At 39.7% G+C, this 13,249-nt stretch overlaps 1 protein-coding gene across 2 annotated transcripts in view; it reads right to left on the bottom strand.

Annotated features, from left to right (window-relative positions):
- The window catches only part of Exoc4 (exocyst complex component 4), a 669,227-nt gene that overhangs the window by 191,642 nt on the left and 464,336 nt on the right, over positions 1 to 13,249 (bottom strand). For both annotated transcript variants that reach the window (XM_048340247.1, XM_048340248.1), the window contains exon 11: positions 12,390 to 12,609. In XM_048340247.1, the coding sequence (XP_048196204.1) occupies positions 12,390 to 12,609 (220 nt within the window). The remainder of the gene's footprint in view (positions 1 to 12,389; positions 12,610 to 13,249) is intronic.

The following is a 13,249-nucleotide window of genomic DNA, read 5'->3' as shown; positions in this document are numbered from 1 at the left end:
TTTGGTCACGTATGACAATCAATCAAAGGAATGGATTTAAGTGCTGAGCTCAGCAGAATGCTGGCATCAAATGTCACACAGTCCATGAGGTCATTATCCAAAGCTTTAGTCTGGAGAGAAACAAAACTCTTCCAGGAAATTCTCTGTCTCCTGTTCAGGGCTGGGTAAACTTGATCCCAGCCTTAGCAGTCTCTGTGACCCAGGCTATCAATCTTCTCGGCAACTGTAGACTGCGAAGCCTGCCTTTTCTTCAAGGCATATCCATCTGAGCACATCTGCTCTCTAAAATCTTTTCTACTTGGCATCTCTTCCATTGCAACAGGAAGCTGATCAGTTCTAAGACTGTGATTGAGTTTTCCGGCCCCTGTTAGCCTTGGTTCTCACATACCATTCATTCCATTACTCAGTTCTTGGACTCATCCTGTGTCATGAGAACAGTGGTCATGTTTGCCTTTCTGTCCTTCCATATCTTATGTCCCTGAATGGCATCATTTCCTCCTTGCCTCATGTCTCTATATATCCCACAATGCTCTGGGAGCCACTTCTGGGGAAAGACTCTAGAATCCTCCAGTCTGCAATATATTCTCCATACTTACAGCACCAACTACATTCACTGAACACCACACTCAGTGTTCAGTTATAAGTGGTTCTACTGTTCTCAGATTCCAAGGTATGAGAACTTCTGGTACACTAATTGATTCCCTACTAAACTCTTGAGACGTGTGAGTCTTGCTTAAATTCACAATGAATTTTGTCTTGTCTAGTGATACCATAAATGAGGCATTTAATTTTTACTTAATAAGTAAATAGTGGTAAACATTAATATTTACTTTGACAAGGAATTATTAAGCATCTAGTTGTATTAAGAGTTTCAACAGTGGAAATTATATGACTGTGCCAGGTCACTCTTTTTAGAGGCTATATTATCAGATTTTTGTTAGCCCATCTTAGATGTCTGTGCTGAGATTTAATGCATACAAGTTATGAACAGGATCCTTGAAAAGCAGGAAGAGAAAAAGCTGCCTTCTTGGAACAGTTCATCTTAAAGGGCCCTTTAACTTTCAAGCTGAGATAGTCTTGTTTCTCTGCCTCTTCATTTTCTCAACCAGAAGATATTTAAGCCAGAGTTGCAACATTCAGACAGGACAAAAATTACTTAGGATAAGAACCTCAAATATTTCCTAAGTACAGCAGTTCTCTGTCTACTCTCATCTGGCTCCTACCAGTAATCTCACCACATCAGCAATTGTGCTGCTACCAAGAATGATAACTATCATTTTCTCGGCTGTTGAGCCAGCCTTTTTTTTCCCTCGTCCTAGTGTCTTCTGATGGGGTACTCTTCCTCTTCTCTAACATTTAAGGAAAAGGAATAAATCCGAAGATGCCTTTGTTAGCAAGGGAAGTCAAATATATTTCAGGCAAAGCCAGCTCTCTGAAGATCTGAGTGACAGAGTGCTAATGTAGTTCAGTCTCTGTCAGCAGATCTGTCATAAGTCATTACCTTCTCCCTAGCTTATCCAACAAAGAGTGGGCTGAGGAAAGATCGAAATGGACAGCAGCCAATCAATGTCTCAAAATATTTATCCCAAGTGAGTGCTGATCTGTAGAACAGTCTAGGTGACAAACTAAGCTGGCCGTCAGTAGACCTACCTTTTACTCATGATAGAAAGTAAATTCCAAATCCTTGTTTAAAACCCAGGGCTTATCTCTATATTGATGTCACTTTCAAACAGCCTCATGCTCAAACAAGTTTCTTAGCATCTAGAAAAGCTGGTTAAACCAATGTCATTAGCTGCAACTACTCTTCCATTCAGTAGTACCTCGTAACGAGAGCCCTGTAGTTGCTCTTTATAGAATGAAACCATAACCTGTAATTTTTCAACTCTTCAACAGTTGCATCTAACCTAAAATCTACTCCAAATGAACTGTATGAGATGATGGACTGTTGAGCACATGTGGGAAAAGAATGACACAAAAAAGTGAAGTAATTAAGGATCCTTATAAAACATATAGGATGAGCTGTAGAAAATTTGATCTTTATAAAATATATAGGATGAACTGTAGATAATTTTCTGCAGATGAAAGAAGGACTATGCCTATTCCTAGCCCCTTCATATTACTACCTACCTAGAAGCCTACCTATCTGTACCCCATAAGTAAGTTTAAATATAGTTAATTTTTTTCTTCTCTGGGCTTTGCAGAAAGCTACTTACAGAAGTCTTGTTAACCAGGAACTTGCTAAGAATGCTAGACAGATGAGATCTCATTTCTTTTTCTTTTAGAGATGAGACTTTTAGATAAAGACATTTATAAAAACTGGAACTGATCATAATGTGCTTGGTACACACACACACACACACACACATACGTAAAGTAATTTCTCATTTCACAGCCTTATTCATCAACAGTTATGAGGACACATTTCTTTATATTATTTCAATAAGGAACCTACTTACAAATTAATCACAAGCATGACCTTGCCAATTTTGTATTCTCTGACACTATTTAAAGGAAATGTATTTAAAATGTACTTAACATACTTTTTGAAATTGAATGCTCTTAAGAAAGTTCTCTTATTTAATGGAGTGCTGTGTATATTCAGATTTGTGCATAACACCATGGTAAGGTGCTTGGGCAATGGTTTCAAATTTGCTTCTAGAATTAAAATGCCCAGGGTTTGTAACTGTAGAGTCTTAGTTGTGGTTGACTCTGTGCTAGGTTCTATGGTTGTTCACTGGACATTTTTCCAGCTTTTATGTATGTCTAAAGCATTTCAAATATAAACCATTAGAAAATTGGCTTGAGAATTCTCAGGTCCTTATGCTGGTTGTGTAATCATGAACAAAACGAACTGTTGCTAAAGACTAGTGAAGCCCATCATTTTTACTGAAGAAATTTCTGTAGGTGTTTTCTTACCAGTAGTCTCTTTAATGTTAATGGGTTGTTTTTTTTTTAACAGAGTGATCATGTGGGTATGTAGACCAAAAAAAAGCCATGAAATAGCTGGGCTCTGGTAGCTCACGCCTAGAATCCTAGATACTCAGGAGGCTGAGATCTGAGGATCATGGTTAGAAGCCAGCCCAGGCAGGAAAATCCTTGAGACTCTTATCTCCAATTAGCCACCAGGAAACTGGAAGTGGTACTGTGGCTCAAAGTGGTAGAGTGCTAGCCTTGAGTGAAAAAAGCTCAGAGGTATTACCCAGGCGCTGAGTTAAAGTCCCATGACTGACCAAAAAAAAAAAAAAAAAAAAGCCATCAAAAATCTTACTATGTAGAACATGTCCTACAGGCCAGTGAAACACATGATTCCCATGTCCTTAGTCTTATGAGGTAGTTTGGGCAAGGGTCACTCTCTTTTTATAGATGAGGAAAGGGTTCCCAGGGAAGCTAAGTGTCTGGATTTGCCAAAGAGCAGCTGATTAATCAGCCAGATCCATGCTTTCTATGCATTTCTCACCTACCACAATAAAGCTCAGCAATAATTACTTCCCTAAGTGGCTCTGAAGAATCACAACAAACATTCTACAAAATTATATGTATTAAACCAGCAATAAAATTAGCAGTACCAAAAAGAAAAAGAATGTAACTTGATAAAATGATCTGAAAATCCAGATGGAAATATCCTGAAAGTCCCCATTAGTCATGAAATAATTAATTTGCTCAGTTTTCTTGGAAGTGAACAGGCACGTGTGTTGAAAGCTATAGTGATAATCTAAATAATCAATGACAGGAAGAAAGGCCTTTTCTAGTATGGAGTCTTCTTGGATAGAGTCTGAAATAGTCACAAGTGGTTGGTTAGTGGAGGTCCCTAACTTGTCTCTAAAGGTCAAAGAAACAAAAAGAAAAACAACTTCTTGTGAATAAGCAAAAGACTAAGAATGAAATTCAGAGTAAATTAAAATTACAAGTGGTTAGTGCTTTAGATCCCAAGATACCTCAGTTCTCAGACCTATTTTGGCACAGTGAGACCATTAGCACCATGTCTCAGAGCTTACAGGGAGGAAAAAAATCAATTGATCAGCTCTTTTTCAACTTAATGATTTTCATGATGACTTCCAGCAGACCCTAAATGGGACTAATTTATTTGCACTAACAAAGGCTGAATCTATGCTGTACTAGAGTGGAACGGCTACAACTGGCCCTGATGCAAATAATACTCAAATGCAACATTCTTCATATTAACGTAATTTGATCTGATGAAAACAATATGTTCTTGTTGCTAGCCCACTTCTTTGGGACAACAGAAGATGTTACTGGCACTGCTTTGGCTTAGCTGGAAAGATAATAGGTTTGGACTTTGCTGTAATTATCCCTGGCAAATTATTTTACTGTAGGCAGCTGTGTCTACCATCCTTCAATGGGGCTTAAGTGCAACTCCAGCAATCACTTAGCTTTATCAAGAACTTTCATTTTGAATTTGGATGATTAGCTAAAATTTAAATATAGCTACACTGGAAAACAATGTAAATTGAGTGTATTTCTTTCTGTGTAATTTAGTTTACTCTCTAGCTTCAGTGGACTTAATAGTGTCTTTCTACCCTATCCCATTCTCAGTTATTCTGCATGGATGTGACTATCTCGGAAACAGTGTCTTTGCATACGTGATTAAGATGATGATTTGGATGAGAACATGCAGAGTAGCATAGACCCTAAATCCAAAGAATGTGTCCTTCAGGAGCCAGGAAAGCACAAATGGAGGTATAGGAGAGAAGTCATGTAAAGGAGGGGTTAGGGCCTGGAGTTATGGCACCTAAATCCAGAATACCAGGAGCCCCTGTGAACTGCAAGAGTCAAGGAAGGACCCTCTTGTAGAGCATCTGGTGTGAATGTGGCTTTTATATTATAGTGGTGGCATAAATTTCAATGTTTGTGCTGGACATTAATCCACTAAGTTTTAAAGGTCATAAACACTGTGTGCTGGTATTGCTTTTCATAAATGATCAGTAGGCAAACTCTAGGAAAAGGAGAAAGAAGAGAAGCTATCATCTCTTGCAGTTATGGCAGCACAGTGGGAGGGCTGGACAAAGAAGTTACTGGTATTTGCTAGAATACAAAGAGCAAAAAGAAGGTAAACAGCAAGTAGGAGTGAAGAGATGCAGGTGGAAAATCTAGATAGTGGTGACAGCGTTGAGAAGTCTTCAGCAGAAGTCAGAAAGCTATAAAAGTAGGCTGGAGGGCTGGTTCTGTGGTAGTGTACCGGCCTAGCAAGTCAAGGCTGAGTTTAAACCTCAGTAATGCAAAACAACAACAACAAAACCGTGTAGGCGACAGTTAAAGAATAGGCAGATAACGTGTCAATCAATGCTGATCTACACATTGGACATGAGTTTGAAGGGAGAGGTATATTTTATAATCCTTACTTCAAAAAAAAAAAAAAAGCTAGAAGTGGAAGTGTGGCTCAAAAAGGATAAAATGCTAACCTTTAGCTGACAAAGCCAAGAGAGAGCATGGGGTTCTAAGTTCAAGGTCAAGGCCTACTCGTGGCACAAAAATAATCATTACTTAACCATCACAGTGTTTCTGTGCACAGATTTTGCTCCTGTCATCCTCTAGAGGAAGAGAGAGGTAGAGAGAGGCTAAACAATTTGGTTATGGACACAAAGCTGTTCAATGAAATGGCTGGATTTTCAGCTTATCTGTATCTGATTTCTAGGTTTACTTACAAAGCTTGAGTCACAAGTACCAAACAGAACATTCTAATGACACTGACCCTATTAACAGATGCTTCAGCACCAACTGTCTAAGTTCTCCCACTTGGGGCAGTAACTAGTTTCATGGAGTACAAAGCTCCAGGCCACTGGTACTAGTTTGGGAGGCAAAATAACAGTGTCTGGGTATCAAAATCACGATGCCTAGGCAGGCCCTAGGCCAGGCTAACTGATGACACGTGTGCAGTGGCACTCTGAGGAAGATGCTGGGTGAATCTTCATGGGTGGCACTGCTGGCAGGGGGACGTGGGAAGTGCTGCTGGCTGAGGGGGAGGTGAGAGGGTGCTGTTTGCAGGCAGACTGGAGCTATTTCACTTCTCAGAAGTGACTGTGACAAATACCAGGGCGGTGACGAAAATGAAACATGCTTTTCATATTTCAAGACTGCTTACGATTTCTACGTGCAGAGCTTCTGTTCCTCCACTGAGGTAGGGATCTGAGGCCCTACATGAGGAAAGCTGCTCTGTCTCACACTGCGAGGATTCCTCCAGCCCGCCGCCCACCCGGGAGAGGATGCTGCAACATTCAGCCATGTGCTACACCAGGACCAGGGAGCAGCTTCAGCTGCCATGGAAAATATTGTCTTTACAATGTCTGAGGCTGCATGACACAATGTGGAACACTAACTTTTTTTTTTCCTTAAGGTGTTGTTCACCACCAAACTAAGAGCTTGTAGCATCAGATCCTGTATCTTCCCCTCTGGCTGGCATAAGAATGTGGTGTGAAGGAAATGTTTCTTAAACTTTGTCATATATCAAATCACCTGGAGGACCAGTTGGACCAGAGGCTCAGAGTAGGGTATTGAGGAATCTGTATTTCTTAACAGCTTCCAGCTGATGTTGATGCTACACGCCATGGGCCACGTTTTGTGTTCATTAGTCTAGGGCAATGTGTCTCAAGCCATAATTGGAAAGCAAGTCAGCTGTTGACAATATAAAAAGGCAGTTTCTGACTCAGAGATCTGATTTTTTTTTTAAAAAGATACAGTTTACCATCTAAATAGCTTGAGTATAAGATACTACAGTGGGGTAGGAAAGGTAGCTGAACCTGGACCACTGCACATAGTTATCCATTCTTCAGTTTGGTATATAAGGAAAAAACCATGAGGCATTAGTCCCCTCACATCTTTGGTTTTTTTTTTTTTTAAACATGGAAGAATCAAAGAATAAATAAGTCCTCAAATTCAAACAGTATACGAAGTAACTAAAGTATATCAGTGTTAGCTCTTTCCCTGGGTCTGAGAGAGGAACAATTTGTAGTTGGTAGGAAAGAGACAAAGCATATCTCAATCAACTATTTCCCAAGGTCATTGTTCAGAATGCTGGATCTGGAATCCCCAAACTCTGTGTGCAGAACGGGCCTCAGATGGAATTTCTCCTAAGAGATTTCCTTAGTTTAGTTTGAATCAGCATGAATTGCAATAGGTGAGGGCCATTTTTAAGAACTACATGATGGTGGTGGAAGATAGTAAGACCATGAGATATATCTAATCCTACCATCACACTAATGTAAGCACTGTCTAGAACTTCAAATTCAAGATTATGAAATTTGTAGTATGGGAGAATACATGCACACAAATCCTTAAACTAGGAAGCCACAACTCATTCATTCTTTTATGTTTGGGCATCTCTTTATTAAACATTGAGTGCCTCCTCAATTTTCTAGTTATTTTAGGAATAGTTTTAGTTCAAGAGCTAAGCAACTGTTATATGTATAAACATATACACATAGAAATATAACATATGCACATACACAAATGTACACTATAGCATACTACCTATATATGAATATACATGTATATGTGTCCATATATGAATGTATATGTCTATATATGTCTACATATGTCTATACAGACTCAGATACATAGATACTATAGCATCTGTTATAGTATTATGCTATGCTATATACTATACTATTTTCTTATTTCTCTGTGAGGCAGTATGGAAGATTAAAGAATTTAGAACAGTGGTTCTCGAAGTAGGGTGAAATCCCATGCCCCCTCCCCATTGGTTGCAGATAGCTACTTTTATGAGATACTATAAAAGTGAATCACTAGAAGAAATGTTAAACTTCATAAAAAATGTGAAGTCTTGGGTTTTTATTCAATTCGACAACATTAAATTGCTAAAACAATACCACCACTACCATTACCACTACCACTATCAAAGTGCCTCAATATTTAAAGACTCAAAGCCTCTGTGTTTGGTGGGATAGTGCTAATACACAGCCTGCAGACAACCATAATCTTCAGACTATGATGTAAGCAGACCTGGTTTCATAGCATCGATTTCTGGGTTATCATGACCAGCTGTGAATGGCAGTTTTACTTTTGTAGACCTCTGACAATGGGAAAGCTAGTTAATTTAATTGTGTTTCTTTATCATAAAACTTTCACATAAGTCTCTGAGATGCAATCAAAGCAGGTATAAATCAATGCACCTATAGTACTCAGAAGCATCAAGTTCACAGCAAATGCTACGATTAGCTCCAAACTATTCTTATGATTGCTGTCATTACTATTATTTCTTTTCTATTGTTACAACTAATACTACTTTGCGGTGCTGTTTTGGGCCATCCATAACCAAAAGTCATGCCAGATGACGTTTTCTGTGGCCCCCAACTCTCACTGCACTCTGGTGCCACCAATTCTTCTCCTTGCCTTTGATTTCTGTTGTCTGCTATTCTAGTCGGCTATTGGAGCATCATAAAATGGTGCTTCAGTCACTTCCTTCCTACAAACTTCCTTTCTCCCTTCTGGTGGTGTCTGGGACAGAAACTGAATGACCTATGCAAATGTGTATGCACACCCATGTTTGTGTCCCCTAGCCACACGAATGTCTCAAATATCAAGATGCCACTTCCGAGGGGCAAGGACAAAGTGTCCTGGGATGTTCTTCACAGGGCATTCTATACTGCAGCTGCCCATCATCAAACAAATGAAAGGAACACAGAGACAGCTGTCCTTCCACCTGTCTGGAGAATTCAGCAGGCCATACCAAATGACTCTAGGGTGCTGCTTCTGGGGAAAGCCAAAGCCTCTCTTCTCTGACCAGTGAATAACTTCAAAGGACATCTTTAGGTTGCATGTAATTGAATATACAACCCATCTGCAGCCTTCTCTTGCTTCTTCAAGTGCTCTTCTTTTTTTTTTTTTTTTTTTTTTTTGGCCAGTCCTGGGCCTTGGACTCAGGGCCTGAGCACTGTCCCTGGCTTCTTCCCGCTCAAGGCTAGCACTCTGCCACTTGAGCCACAGCGCCGCTTCTGGCCGTTTTCTGCATATGTGGTGCTGGGGAATCGAACCTAGGGCCTCGTGTATCCGAGGCAGGCACTCTTGCCACTAGGCTATATCCCCAGCCCCTCAAGTGCTCTTCTTAACAACTGTCTTGTATACTTTCAGCTAAAATTTTCGATAATTACTTATTTTTTACTTCAGATTAGCTGCCTATGATTAGGAATAAAAATATCAAGGAGACATAGACTCACATTAAGATACATTGAAACTTGAGTATGGGAAATCATGAGAGAAGATAATTTACAATGATTATAAAGCAAGAACGTTTCTCCGGATGGGAAAGGAAGACTTTTTCAGCCTCATAACTCTAAGAAAATTAAATGAATTTATTAACTGCACCTCCAGCACCTTGAATTTTCAAATAATAAAACTTGTATGAGAAAGGAGAGCAACAAAATAACCAAATAACAAAGCAGGTGTTTCAGCTCAACAAACAAATTTTGAGGTTAATGGTCTAAATGCTTTTAGTCTCAAGATTTATTCACTTACATATAATTATACTTTGACAAGGGCAGAGAAAGAACAGGCAACACTGCCATTGTTCTCTAGCCTGAGAATGGAGTTAATTGATTTAAAGGAGAAGAGGCACAATTCCACATGCAAAATGGCTGATGAGATGGTGGGAACAGATTTGGCAGGCATTTTGTCTACAGGTGGAACTTAGCTAGCTGGCAGTAAGTAGCTTGGAGTGGCTTGGATTGTGGTCAACTAGGTTAGGGGTTCTGATGTGTCTTCCTTACTCAAGCTGAAAATAATGTCTAAAAAGCCAGTCTCTAGTTTTGAGATTCATTCAGTAGTGCAGTGAATCCTCCTCTCAAGTTCAGTACGGTGAAAAAATGTTTAAGTCACTCTGTGTCTGAGTATATAGTATAATGCTTCAGGGAAATGAATACTAAATGGTTTTCTGGTGGAAAAAAGACTATATATGGTCAGAGCATAAAAGTAAACAAATTCTTGTCACTCTCAGTTTTCCACCCTGACTCTGCAGGCATTTGTAACTCTCAAAGCCTATTCAATGCATGTATTCATTCAGCCATTCATCTCTCCATTCATGGATTTAATACATGACTTGAACATTTTCCCACTACCTGGCACTACGACACTGCATTGGGGGCTTATCTTCTATTGGGGAAAGACAGAGACAAGTTAGCAAAAGCACTAACTATAGATGTGGTAAAAATGTTAAGTAGGAAAAAAAATCTTCTAAGTGTTGGGACTAGGAAATGTATGTTCTTTGGGACCCTGACACAAAGAATACTGTGTTTAGATAATTCATATGAAGAAACACCAATGAAGATGACTTACAGAGGTGTGGACAGGGCTCAAAGAAGCCATGAAAGATGTTGAAGCATTCAGAGACTGGAATAGCAAACAGCAGAAATCCAGGACAAGGAGAAGAAATGGTGTCAGCAGAGTGCAGTGCGGGCTGGGGCCACGGAAGACGCGATTGGTATAACATTTGGTTATGGATGGAAAGACCCACAGCCCAAATCATGATTCCAAGTGGGGAGGAAGAGAAAGAGAAGTAACTCAACCTCTTTCTCCTCTCACCTTCTGGTCTTCCTGGTGTTTTCCATTGGCAGAACATGATCAGAAGCTACCTGATTCTCAGTGGCACAGCCCCGAGTGTTCAGCCTCGGTACTGACACTGCATAAAGTATAAAGGGAAGGAATGGAAAAAGTCAGCAACCAGGATCTGTTTAGGTAGGGCAATCAGAAAACCACCCAATAGAAGGGACACTGCAACTAAGACGCAAAGAAAAGATCCTAGCCTTGCCAAGAGCCAGTGAAGAGCGAGCCTGTGCAAGAGGAATCCAGTAGAATGAGCAAATGCATGTCCCTGCCATGTCCCCACATTGGCACCCCAGACCCAGGATAGAGCCCTCATACCTAATTCAGTCCCGGACACCCCAAGAATGAGATGCATTTATTCAATTTTCTAAATATCACAGATAAGTTTGGGTCATAAGATAAAAAGAATGATCATAACTATGAAACTTAAGTAGATCTATAATTCTAATGTACACAGAAGGAAAAATCAAGGAAGGTAGAGAGAAAGGCATAAAAAGGCATGCGAAGGCAGGGGGAGGGGGCACATATAATCCTTTTCATTTATGCAGCGTCTTTTGAAGAGTTCACATCTTCTGCTCTTGAGTATTCTCATGCTGCTCAACTTCCCTAAACATGTGGTTTTATGCCCCTTGTTCCTTTAAAGAAACACTACAAAGATTAAATTACAATGTAATAATGTCTAGCCATAATTTGCGCTTATTCTAATTTCCTTTTAGTTTTAAGTTTATGTCCAAGTTATTAGTTGAGATGTATATGAAATACATACCTCAAACTTGTTAATCAACAATGCCTACTGATGGGGCTGGGAATATGGCTTAGTGGTAGAGTGCTCGCCTCGTATACATGAAGCCCTGGATTCGATTCCTCAGCACCACATATATAGATAAAAGCCAGAAGTGGCGCTGTGGCTCAAGTGGCAGAGTGCTAGCCTTGAGCAAAAAAGAAGCCAGAGACAGTGCTCAGGCCCTGAGTCCATGCCCCAGGACTGGCTACAAAAACAAAACAAATAAACAATGCCTACTGACAGACAATTTTATTTCTCTAGCATAAAAACCATTTCTTTATGAGGTAGAAGTAAAATTTTCAATATAAACAAGATCATGACTTGAATTAAGCATTCTGACTATTAAAAGCCTATTTATTGGTTCTAATTTTCTGTGAGCTGGTCAAGTTCTTTACAATAAGTCTGCCCTCAAAAGGTATAGAGGGTTTCCCACTGGTAATTGAGGTTAGGTAGAGTAACTAATTTCTTTCCTGTTAATCCTTCTTACTCTGTTATGCATTTAAGCCATGCAAAAATATTTCCTGTCAAGGACATATTCTAGGCCAACAATGAAGCCTGGCCTGCATGTTAATGAGACTCACCATCTCCCATATTCAAAGTTAACCATTTTCCCCCCTTCCTTAAAGACTGCAAGGATTTTCCATTATCCAACTGTATTAGACCTAAATTTCCCTAGTGTCTATATAATTTATTTCCTCTTGTTTTGTCCCTGATGAATATGAAAACAGATGGTAATTGTTCTTTTTTTAAAGAAATGAGTCTTGCCAAGTCAATAAAAAGTGCTGACAAAAATAGTAAGTTGTGGGCTGGGGATATAGCCTAGTGGCAAGAGTGCCTGCCTCGGATACACGAGGCCCTAGGTTCGGTTCCCCAGCACCACATATACAGAAAACGGCCAGAAGCGGCGCTGTGGCTCAAGTGGCAGAGTGCTAGCCTTGAGCGGGAAGAAGCCAGGGACAGTGCTCAGGCCCTGAGTCCAAGGCCCAGGACTGGCCAAAAAAAAAAAAAATAGTAAGTTGTAGTGCATTATTACCTGTAGGAGAGGCCGCTGTACGCCCAGCACCTTCATGGTATCTGCATTAGCAAGGATCTTCAAGGGGTCAGCTGTTTTGGTGACCCCTTCAATCTCCTTGTCGATCTCAGCCAAGACCTGATTGAGGAAGATGTTTTTGATGTACACCGTGAGAAACTCTCGAAGAGGACACTGTTTGTTTGGGCCAAGTCCCAAGGCGTGCTCAATCTCCTGAATGAATCTACAAGACAGAGTGAAAAGAGAGGCAAACATGTCAGAAAAATACTTCTGCACAGGCATCCATGGCTGTTCTCACAGAGAAAGTAATGACCATCAGTCCATTCACATGTGATTGTTTTTGTTTCTTTTAAATAGAAATTGGATGAAATAGAACAGCATGACTTCTAAACCAGAGGGGAAATAGACAAATTAATTTTATTATTTCAAGAAGGACATATGTAGGATGAGAAGAAAGATGGTGGTAGAAAGAAGGGGATACTGAGAGGCAAAGAGGATAGAAGAATGCCACACAAACACATACATACATATGCATATATGTTATATATGTGTATATATATATACATGAAAGCAGAATAATGAAACCTATCAAATGCTATTTGAAAAGGGAAGTGGAGAGAGAGAAGGGATGGAATATAGTGAGAAGTGAATTTGTTCAAAGTACACAGGTGCATATATGGAAATATCACAATGAAACCCCTACATATTACAAATACATGTTAACTCAAACACACAAAAGGAAAAGGAGTACAAGGAGCAAAGATAAAAGGGATAATAATAAAAAATACGGTTATGGTAAAAATTATATATACATATATATTCCCCATTGAAACCTTCAAAGTATACATTTAAATAGAGAGGAA

Source organism: Perognathus longimembris, chromosome 2 (assembly GCF_023159225.1).
Source record: "Perognathus longimembris pacificus isolate PPM17 chromosome 2, ASM2315922v1, whole genome shotgun sequence".
NCBI lineage: Eukaryota > Metazoa > Chordata > Mammalia > Rodentia > Heteromyidae > Perognathus > Perognathus longimembris.
This window is presented reverse-complemented; position numbering and strand designations above follow the sequence as displayed.